Genomic DNA, 12,097 nt, shown 5'->3' on the forward strand with positions numbered 1-12,097 from the left:
AGATAATTAACTATTGTTACAATCGTAGTTAGCACAATATTCAAGCCAGAGCTTCTTTGTTGATCATACAGTGTCTCTATTTTTGCTTCATTTATATAATCATTTAACATAGCAAATAATGCAAGCAACTTTGCTATCAATTCAATTGGTTTGCAGAAAAGTAGTTCTACTACTGATCTGCCATCACAAAATCGAACGTAGGCAATAAAATGAGCATATTTATTGCTATTGTTGCCTCATCAAGCTGAATCGAAAATAGCTTTTCACGCAACTTCCTGATTAGCTGATCCTGTACATATTCAGCTATATAACTAATTCGGCGGGCAACAGTATCATTTGATAGAGGTATAAACTCCAATTTTTTAGCAAAATTATCTCCAAGCACAGTTTCTACAATTTTGATTGCAGTTGGTAATATAAGATCTTCACCAATAGTGTTATTCTTTTAGATCTGGCTATTTAATATCAGACTTTATAAGAGACAAGTAAAGCTATTTCATTCACAGTCAAAATTTTTATTAAAACTAATTTTTGCTTTTCACGCCATTTTAATTTTAACTCGAAGAATTCTCGGGGTTTGTTAATGTACTCACTGTGAAGCGTTTCCCAATGTCTTTTTAGTTTATTAGGTTTCATGCTGCTCAAGGTATATTATGTATTATTGCATAGATATATTGTTATTGAACGAGGGGGGCGCGGTGAAAATAATTATGGAAAATTGGGGCGCAAATGGTAAAACGTTGAGAAACGCTGATGTACAGGATCACTGGAACAGAGAAGTTTTAATTGTGGAACTGTTTAAAAATTTGGAACGGCAGGTTACGAAAACGCCTCATGTATTTTGTCGGACGGAACTTCCAATTGATTTGTTACAGTTTCATTAAACTTTCATGCAAAAATCAGACTGCGATTTATCACCAATATAATTCCTGCCATGTGATAGGTTCGTCGTATTGGACTCATTAAAATGCCCAGTTGGTGATAAATACAAGTCTGATTTTTGCATGAGAGTTTAATGAAATGGTAACAAATCAATTGGAAGCTCTGTCCGACAGAATACATGGAACGTTTTCGAAGTCTGACGTTCGAAACCTGTAACCTGTTCCACAATTAAAACTTCCCCTGTTTCAGTGTTCCCGTACATCAAAGTTTGTCCGACTAGACACTGTTAGACTACTAACAAATTTTCAGCTTGCTATTAATAAACTTTTTTTTGGTACGCGAGATCCACGCCTATTCGTCCATTTATAGCTTTGAATTCTATAAATTTGTCCAATATCGGTCAATAAACTTTTCCTCGTATAAACCATTCACACAATTCCAACCGATGTCGTGACTGAACTTAATTTGAACAAAATAAAAAAAAACAAAACAAAAACCAGTTTTTCTTTCTATTTATAACTAACTGTATTTCCTCTGATTATTCTATTTTCAGAAACAAACAATTACCGATCATCAAGCTCCTTTATGGTATATTAGCCAAGCTGAAAATTCTTCCGGTTAAAATATTTAATATAAATTCGATTAAAGCCTTAGTGCGAAGGCTTGTAAAAATAATTACGGATTTCCATTGTTTATCGTGGAAGCTTCGAACCAACCGGGCATATGAAACTCTGAGGTTGAGAGAGTACGGGAAGGATTATAATATATTTTAAAATAATTACGTGATCTTAATTAAATTCCTTTGATTACACGTCTCAGTTTACCTCTAAAAGCGTTAATATGTGTAATCTCTACAGATCATATCATTTGTGTGATAACTAAACTTACTAACTTGACGGTATTCAGCCCTGTGATGGACGTTATCTTTAACGTTTGAGTTAAAGTTAAAATAACTCTCAGGGATAACTATGCCCATAACTATTTACGTAAATTCGGTGTGACGTATCCGTCACCGTTATGAGATAGTTATTTCTTAAACGTTAAATGAGAAATAACATTTAAGTAACAAAGTTTGAAATAAAAAGAGAACCTTATGTACAGTTGAGTCCGCGAATTTTTACCCGTGCGTCATAATTTAAAGCATACGAACTAAGTCGATGATAACATACAACAGAAGTGTTTACTTCATTCCACGTTGTTAATAAATAGTATATTGTACAACAAGAGAGAAAAAAGACATATTTCTCACGAGCGCAGAAGTTTGTTGGCACGAGCCGAGGTAAGTAAGTAAGTAAGTAAGTAAGGTATGCTTTATTGTCAAAAAATTTTACCAATTTGTGGACAAAGCTTATACAAAATAAAAAAATACAATAAAAAACAAAAAATAATAAAAAACTACAAACAAAACAAAAACAGAAACAGACACCAAGTAAATGGCATGAGTTATACTACTTAATATAATTTTACAGTTATTAAGTACACATTAAAAAATTTAAAATTTTGCAAACAATATGTATACAACGTCAGAGCAAAAAGAAGGCGAACGAGGAAAAGGGAAAGGGAAAGTAAATCAAAAGTTCTATGCCGCTGCAAATATGTATAAAAGTACTCGAAAGTAATAATCCTGCAAGTCTGAATTTGCTGAATTCAAATCGTTTATAAAAAAGTCATTCACTGTATAAAAAGCTCTCTCCAGCAAATAAGCTTTCAAGGCCTTGCGAAAAGCGGGAAATGCTGCAATAGATTTGATGTTAGATGGCAGGTGATTGTACATTTTTCTCGAATTGTATAGTATAGAGCACTTAACCAGCTCAGACCGTGGGGTTGGCAGACAAAGATTATGCTCCACGTGTCTAAGGGGATAGTTGTGAGTGGGTCTCTCTGGACCTTCTGATGCATGTTTGCGGATTAAACAAACGGATTCAAAAACAAACAAAGAAGGAAGAGTTAATATTTTAAATTTTTTAAAGAATTCTTGGCAATGAACTCTGCTATTGAGTCTCAGGGAATAACGAAGAGCTCTCTTTTGTAGTTTAAAAATACGCTCAAATTGAGTCGCACAACACGTACCCCAGAATGGAAGGGCGTACCGAAGATGAGAGTCAAAAAGGGCATAATAAACGGTCCTAGATATTGACAAATTCATTTCCGTAGCAACTGATCTTAGCGCAAAACAAGCAGAACTTAATTTTTTGTGTAAGGCATCAATGTGCAAGTTCCATTTTAGAGACTTATCCACAATAAGCCCTAAGAACTTCACCGATTCAACTACCTCTAGACTGTTGTTATTAAGTACTAAAGATTGCATCATACTGTTGTAAGGTAGGACTTTGGTTTTAGAAACGTTAAATAACAGGAGATTCGAATCGCACCACGATTTAATGGTGACTAGGTCTGTAGCTATGGTATTGCGAAGATCCATAATATTCGTGTTACTCCAAGTAATACTTGGTACGAGGCGAGTGCCGCAAATCAAGCGAGTACACTGTACTTTTTCTATGGATGCAATTTTGTCAAGAGTTCAATCTTCAAAATTAAATAATTTAGGTGCTATTATGTAGATTATATGCCAAAATTGAAATAAAATACATACATATTATACACATAATATATGTAGGTATTTAATATTCTTAATATTTTTATACTCATTTTATTTATTTAAAATTATAGTTACCAGTTATATTTGAACAGTTTTGAAAGGTAATTCCTGGAAAGTTTTGATTTGACACATTGTATTTGACAAAAATATTTGTGTTTGTATTGTGCATGTTACCAAGGAAACCGCGATTCTACGTATGGAACCCGTGAGAAAAAGTATTTCTCACTGCAATGGCCGACTTTTCTCACAGCCTGAGAAATTGTTCGTTTTGAATGTATGTAAATAGTGAGAGAAGTTGCACATTGTATAGCATCCATAGAAAAATTAGTTTTTCAATTTAATTGTGGCTTATTTCCCAATCAAAATAGTTAATTAGAACGTGGGAAAAGTCTAGAGATTGATTTGGAAAATGCGAAGGAAACGACTAACACTATAAACACCTAGAAGAAGTCAGCCATTGGAGCAACAAACGTAGCTCCGATAATGATCTTTTTAGATGCCTGATCTTTTGGACTAACATATAGATGTAGGGAGGAACAATAGGAAGAAGAAGAGACACTGTTAAATATTTCAGTACTAGAATAGTGAATAAATTACAATAGTTTGTGGTATTTTAAAGCTTTTGACTTAATTTTCGAAATCGATACGATTTCTGTTATCCCTCTTTCCATCCGTCACTCAGGATGCAGCCAGAACTGCAGGAGGATCAGTGCAGCCAGAACTGTTACATATAAAGACAAATGGGGAAATGGGTGTATGGGGAAAGGGATATAAGTCGAAAATTGGTCTTTGTGTAAGCCATACTGTACCATTTAGTGCAGTCACTGAAGGTGGATATAAGCTATTACCTCCGATTTCGTTGAACCTCCATCGATTTGCATGAAAATTGGTGAGTGGTTAGAGGATGTCTCAAGGAACAAAGGTGACATGGTGTTAACTTGCGCTTTTGCCCTGGGGTGGATGACACCCCTTCCTGGGTGTGAAAATTATTTTCTTAAAAATAACCCCATACTTCGATAGAGGGACAAATTCTAAGCAAAATTTATTATATAAAGTTATTAAAATAAATTAAAACTTTTTGAGCTATTAAAGATCAAAGATTTTAATTTTTTTTCGTGAGAAAAATGTATGTTTCTAATCGTTTTTTTTTGATAAATAACTCAAAAACTATAAGTTTTAACAAAAAAGTTATTCTTACCAAAATTGTAGATAATAAAAAACGAAATAAACTCCTTACCAGAAAAACCTTTTAGTGTTAACTAAAAGTGAGTTATAGGTAATTGAATGTATATTTTTTTCGGCGTGTAACCAACTCACCAACTCAACCAACAAGTATTCAAGCTTAAATAACGGGAAAATGATGCAAACATAAACTTATTAAACGTTTGTCAAAGTACTTAGAAATATCTATCAACTGAGCCCCCGAACAAGTTGATCACATTAAAATTTATGCTCCAAAATTTTTTCCATACATATTTATCTTTTAAAAATTTTTCCAAAAAATGTTACTGTGTTTTTTTAAATAACTCCGTTAATTTTTATGATATCAGGTTCACCTTAAAACCATTTGAAAGTTAATACCAAGGGCTATTAAACCGCGTTGAATTTAATCTTTAAAACCCTTTACATTTTTGAAAATAAAAGGTTAAATGGCCCCGGTTACATGGTTCTCGCAGCAAATATTAAATTTCAAACGTTTCTATCTCGGTTATTTTTCACCCTACAGAAATAGTAAAATTGGTAAAACATTTAATACAGAAAAAACTAAAATTTGGTTATACAGTTGAACCCGCTTATAGGAATATCCCGGTTTAAGGAATAGAAATTTGAGGTCCCGAAAGGTTTCTACTAACCACAAATGATCGGTTATTAGAATATTTCGGTTATAAGAATAATTTTGCTTGTCACGAAGGCTATTCCATTAAGCGGGTTCGACTGTATCAGTTTTTACGTATATTGAGTATTTTTAGAGTTATTATCAAAAGAAAATGAAAATTGGGATAATTTTAAAAATCCTGATTTTTTAAATTATACCTTTTTTCAAAAATGTGCATTCTAAACCGGTCATAATTGTTGAAATCATTACTTATGCTAATATAAAGAAATTATAGTAAGGATTACTATAAATTTTAATTTTTGTGGAAATGGCGTATATTTTATTTTTCACTTTTTCCTAAAAATTCAAAAGGGTTCTCTTGTTTTCATCATAACTTGCGTAAATTTAATGCTATTAACTTCTTCTGGAGCTGATTTGATAGGTATTCCGAAGTACTTTGATAAGTGTTTAGCAGATATATTTTATATAATGTATAGTTTTCCCGTTATTTAAGATTGAATTCTGAGATTTCAGTACTCGTCGAAAAAAATATACATTAAATTACCCATAACTCACTTTGAATTAATATTAGTTTAGTTCTTCAAGTGAGGAGTGTATTAATTTTTTCATTATCATTAATTTTGGTAATAACAATTTTTTTTGTAAAAGCTTATAGTTTTTGAGTTATACGTGAAAAACAGCTTTAAAATATGCATTTTTTTACGAAAACACAAAATCTTTGACCTTTAATAACTCAAAAAGTATTAATTTATATTAATAACTTTATGTAACAAATATTGCTTATAATTTGTCCCTCTATCGATTAGTGGTATTATTTTTAACAAAATAATTTTCACCCCCGGGAAGGGGTGGCATCCACCCTCAGGGTAAAAGCGCAAGTTGCCATCATGTCACCTTTATTCCTTGACGTATCTTCTAACTACTCACTAATTTTCATGTAAATCGATGAAGGTTCAACGAAATCAGAGGTGAAAGCCTTCAGTTACTGCACTAGTTGATAATGTTACTCAGTAGTATATTATGATAACTGTTAAAGGTGACGGGAGACGAATACCTTTTGAATCAGTCGCACTAGGACATAAAATCTTAAACTGCAGATAGTATTACAAAAAGGAAAATAATTCGAACTGATAATTAAAGTATTATTAATTAATGTATGATGAACTAACTTACCTCTAGGATCTCTAACTGTATCAGCCGATCCTAAGTTTCCTGCTACTTGAGAAAAACGCACTGCTATGGGAGTTTTCTTACCCACGGATTCGAAAACCTTGGATACTGTTAAATCAGTAAGCGCCTTAGTACACTAAAATAGATAAATAACTTTTAACATCGAAGTAAAAACTCCTTTTGTAATTGGTATAATTATTTTATTTAGGAATTAAAATTTAAATAATTCAAATGGATTACACGAGTGTTCATAACGTTTTCGGACCTATCAGTTCATCTTCAGTGAACTCATTTTACTTGCTAAATAGCCCCAGATCCAAACAGTGGTTGGATCTATAAAATTAACATTAATTGTAAAGGACCGGATATCTCAGGCGGTAGCATATCTGACTTCCACGCAAGTAGGCCGGGGTTCGAAACTCAGCGCCGGCGAGAACATCTAGACATCTTTAAAATGTCTATAGGCCTCAGGTCGACTCAACCTGAATAAACTTGAGTACCTTGGGTAAAACCAGGGGTAATAATAGGCGGTTGAAGCGTAGCACTGGCCCTGTTACCTTCCTTGTATACGATAGGCCCTAGATATAGCAGACTACCCTGCCATAATCGCCATAAAACAGGAGACTTATATGTATTAAATAGGGGAGTGCAATTAGAACGAAAACATTCATTGTTTCGGAATAATTCAAACAAGCTTATATTTTTCTAAAACTTATTTTGTTAGTTTATATACATGTTAAAGTAAAAAGTTCTACTTGCAGATTTGGCCTAATTGTTTATTAATTATTGTTTAAACAATAACAATTGTTTTGTATAAATAATTTTAAAAATATCGTTGAATTCATCATTTTACTTTGATCAAATATGTTTCTATTTTGTTTTTGGTTATGCTGAATCCGAATATGGCATTACAATTTGAAAATTATTATACAGAAGCTCTTATACAGTATGTTTGCGTAGCTAGGAACCACATGGAAAACTTTTTTATTATCAATTTTACGAAAAAAAGTTATTCTTCATAAAATATTCCGGATTGTCAAAAATCTAAAACTCAACCACCAGATATCAAATTTTATCTTTACACGAGGTATGTGAAAAATATGAATTTCTTTAAAGAGTAAAGTACCTTTTTATTCCAGAATATCAAAAAATGCTATTATGAAAAGTTGTTTGAAATTAAAAACTATGTTTTAATATACAATTACATTATTCTAATTTCAAAAAAAAAATTTCAATTTTTTCTCAAATTACGGATACCCATCATCATTTTATTACAATTATTGTAACTATTTTATTATCAATTTTACGAAAAAAAGTTATTCTTCATAAAATGCTCTACCTGGTCTAAAATCTATGCTACAACCATCAGATATCAAACTTTTTCAGTTTTATGCGAGATATGTAAAAAATATGAATTTTACTTAAGAGTTAAGTGCCTTTATTATTCACAATATTTTAATTGGAAGGATGTAGTTGAACACTGAAACATATTTTTTAATTCCAAACAACTTTTCTTCATAACAATTTTCGATATTGTGAAATATAATGGTACTTTACTCTTGAGTGAAATTCATATTTTTTGAGATACCTCGTATAAAATTTAAAAAAATTTATATTTGATGGTTGCATCTTAGATTATATACGATGTAGAATATTTTATAAAGAATAACTTTTTTTCGTAAGACTTCCCAGTTATGCAGACATACTGTATAAAAGCTAAAAAAAAATTTTTTTATTGAACATTTATTATTGTTGAAGCTTATTATTAAACGTATTTTAGAAAAGTTTTACAGAAAAAAGTTTTGATCACTTTGTATAAACATTTTTTTAGCTGGTAATTTTCTGTTTTTGTATTACATTTTTGTTATCTTTCTTAATTTCCTTAAAAATAAATAATTTATTTCATTTCTAAACTAAAGTAATTTAGTGCATTTTAAGGTGTACATCCTGAGCTTTTACACCTATAAAACTGTAATAGAGCTGTTGAAAATTTAGTAATACCGTGTTAAAGTGGTGTTAATTCTGTAAAACTATGAAGTTTTCAAGAATTGCATTTTTTAAAACGTCGTATCATTTGAATTAAATTTTTGAGATTTTTTTTGAATGACACATCGTTTAGTAAGATGATTGAAAGGTAAGTTGTGCAAAATTGAGATTTTTATAAGAAAAATTGTATTAGTTACACATTTTTAAATCATTTTTAAACAAAATGCATATAAGTCTCACTTTCAGCCCACACCGTACTTATGCCCATACATTTTGTTTCTTTTTATTATAACCCATGAGATAGCTTAATTACTATTCTTTTATGTTCAAGTTGTAAAAATTCATTTAATCAATTAGTTAAAGAATTACATTAAAATAACTCAACCGTGCACTTCGCCGTACGCTATTTACAGTGCGCCAATGTTTGTGAGAAGGGTGACTTTACCATTATAAATAAAAAATTATAGAAGCTACAGATTTAATTTTAGAAAAATCTTTATATAAGGTTTTTTTTTGTAAATGTTCGTAATTTTTTAATGGCCAAGTCAGTTTTTTTTTAAATTTATATTTTCGGAGTTATTTAAAAAAACATCTATTTTCGCAGTTTATTTGTTTAATAAAAAATGAAGCACCAACTTCTCGAGTAGAACTTTTTGATATGTTGTTTATTAAACATTTCTTAATGAAATTAAAAAAAGTTTTATCTTGTTTGATTTTTTCCGAAGTGAAAATCTGTACGCACTTCCCTAAAAATTGTAAAAATGAAACGACTTAAAATTGATGAAAGTGGATAACTAGCCGGGAACATAAAAATGTCCCTACTCGAATCTTATTCAAGGTTTCGCCCTCAGGTCCTCTGCCAAACGGTCCTTCCATCTTCTCGGTTTTCGTCTACCTCTACTTTCATTAGCTCTATCCTTAAATAGTCAAATACGCTGAGGGATAGAAAGAGGAGTGAAGACATTAGAAGAAAATGTAACGTACAGTGCATAAACGATTAAGGATTTCCACAGTTTTCACTGTATTCCTTCAGTCAACCGTTCTCTCCAGCTTTTTCTGTCTTGCCAGTCCCCTTCCTGCAGATTTCTTCTCTCCATTGCTTCGTCTACTTCATCTCTGAAGGATCTTCGGGGTCTGCCTCTCTTCCTTTTTCCTATCGGGCTCCACTCTGTTATTCGGTTTATCTACCGATTTTGGTCTGCTCTTCTGACATGTCCGTACCATGTTAATCTCTTCTGTTCGATGTACTCTATTATGTCTAAGTTCACTCCCATTCTTCTCTTAATCCCTATGTTATTTATTCTATCTCTCCTTGTTACTCTGCAGCTTCTCCTTAGGAATTCCATCTCTGTTGCTCTTATTTTATTTTTGGTTTTCTTAATTATTGCCCAATTTTCACACCCATAAGTGAGGATACTTTTTGTCATGGTATTATATATTCTTCTTTTTGTTTTTATGCAGCTGTTCTTATCCCACAGTATCGGGTTCAATTTTCGTATGCAGTCTCTTGTTTGTCCTAGTGGTGAAACGAAGATATATAAAATAGCCAAACAGAGAGCAAAGAAAGCAAAAGATGTTAATCAGATTAGATGTATCCGAGATGAAAATAATAAAATACTTGTTCACGAAAAGGATGTCAAAAAGAGATGGAGAAAGTACTTTGACAGCTTATTAGATGAAGAATTTGACAGACAGCCTGTGGAGTCAACGGAGACAGTAGCAGCAATGGTCACCAAAATAACAAACGAGGAAGTGGCTCAAGCGCTTCAAAAAATAAAGAAAGGAGAAGCGGTAGGACCAGATGATATTCCTGGGGAAGTATGGAAAGCATTGGGGAGACAGGAACAAGGTGGCTAGCAGGTTTATTTAATAGAATTATGGAAGTTGGACAAATGCCAAACGAATGGAGAAGCAGTATACTAGTACCTGTCTACAATAACAAGGGAGATATACAGAAGTGTACAAACTACAGGGCCATAAAACTGCTTAGCCATACCATGAAAATATGGGAGAGAGTAATTGATAGACGGATACGTGAAGAGACCGACATATCCGAGAATCAATTTGGCTTTATGCAATGCAGGGCAGATCAACAACAGACGCAGTTTTCATTATAAGGCAGTTGATGGAAAAATACAGGAGTAAAGAAACAAACGCTCATATGGTATTCATTGATCTTGAGAAAGCATATGATAGAGTTCCTCGAGAGATTCTGTGGTGGGCACTCAATAAGAAAGGAGTCCCTGGTGCATATGTAAAGATTGTGAGGGATATGTATGAGGGAGTAACGACTAGTGTTAGGACAGGTGTGGGAGAGACTGATAAATTTCATGTGAAAGTAGGATTGTACCAAGGCTCGGTGCTTAGTCCGTATTTATTCTCATTAGTTTTGGACCAGATAACAGAGAAACTACAGGGTAACATTCCATGGTGCTTAATGTATGCTGATGATGTCGTGTTAGTAGGAAATAGTGAAAGAGACGTAGAATAAAAACTGGAACAGTGGACACGAGCTCTGGAGGAAAAAGGTTTAAAACTTAGTAGGACAAAGACAGAGTATTTGGAATGTTCATTTAAAGATGGAGTTACTACAAATAAAATGGTATCTTTGGATGGTGAACTGATTGTAAAAAAGCAATAGTTTTAAGTACCTGGGATCGGTATTACAGAGTAATAGAGATATAGATGGAGATGTATGCAGTAGAATTAGGGCTGGATGGATGAAGTGGAAGGAAGCGAGTGTTGTGTTGTGTGACAAAAAAGTTCCAATGAAGCTGAAAGGAAAATTCTATAAAACAGCCATAAGACCGGCTATGATGTACGGAACTGAATGTTGGGCAGTGAAAAAGAAAGATTAACAACGAATGCATGTGGCGGAGATGATAATGCTTAGATGGATGAGTGGAGTGACAAGAAAGGATAAAATTAAAAATGAGTATATTAGGGGAAGTCTAGGTGTGGCACCAATTGATGCCAAAATGAGAGAGCATAGGTTGAGATGGTTTGGTCATGTTCAACGTCGAGACGTTAATCATCCAATACGAAGAGTAGCTGAAGTGCAGATTCCTGGAAGGAGTAGGAGAGAAAGACCAAAGAAGACGTGGGGGGAGACGATTAGGCAGGACATGTTGGTAAAGGGGATTAATATTGATATGACCCAGGATAGAATTGTGTGGAGAAATGCAATTAGGGAAGCCGACCCCGCATAGGGATAAGGCAAAGAGAATGATGATGATCTCTTGTTTGTCCTAGTCTATTTTTTATATCTTCCTCAGTTGTTCCTTTGTTTGATATTATAAAACCTAAATACTTGTACTTATCTGTTCCTCTGATTTGTTTACCTTCGTCTATTTCCAGTTGTTTTATTTCTGTATTCTCCGTTGTTAGGTATTCAGTTTTCTTTAGGTTTATTTCCATCCCATTCTTTGTATATTCTCGTTCCAGTTTCCTCATCATAAAACTAAGCTCATCTTCGTCTTGTGCGATCACTATTTGGTCGTCAGCAAAACTTAGGGTATATATATTATATGTATACAGTGAGCACGTAAAGGTTGGAATAAATTCATTTTCTCGAGAACGAACGATTTTGGAAAAAAATCCTAAAACAGGTCAATTTTTACTTT

The 12,097-nt window shown here is 32.8% G+C and overlaps 2 protein-coding genes across 2 annotated transcripts in view; one reads left to right on the plus strand and one right to left on the minus strand.

Moving 5' to 3' along the window:
* Positions 1–12,097, plus strand: part of LOC126883295 (mannosyl-oligosaccharide alpha-1,2-mannosidase IA-like) — a 662,535-nt gene that overhangs the window by 281,065 nt on the left and 369,373 nt on the right. The window lies entirely within an intron of this gene.
* The window catches only part of LOC126883296 (catalase-like), a 125,776-nt gene that overhangs the window by 79,566 nt on the left and 34,113 nt on the right, over positions 1–12,097 (minus strand). The window contains exon 3 of the mRNA XM_050648658.1: positions 6,492–6,624. Coding sequence (XP_050504615.1) covers positions 6,492–6,624 — 133 coding nt within the window. The remainder of the gene's footprint in view (positions 1–6,491; positions 6,625–12,097) is intronic.

The sequence above is a fragment of the Diabrotica virgifera genome, chromosome 4 (assembly GCF_917563875.1).
Source record: "Diabrotica virgifera virgifera chromosome 4, PGI_DIABVI_V3a".
Classification (NCBI taxonomy): Eukaryota; Metazoa; Arthropoda; class Insecta; order Coleoptera; family Chrysomelidae; genus Diabrotica; species Diabrotica virgifera.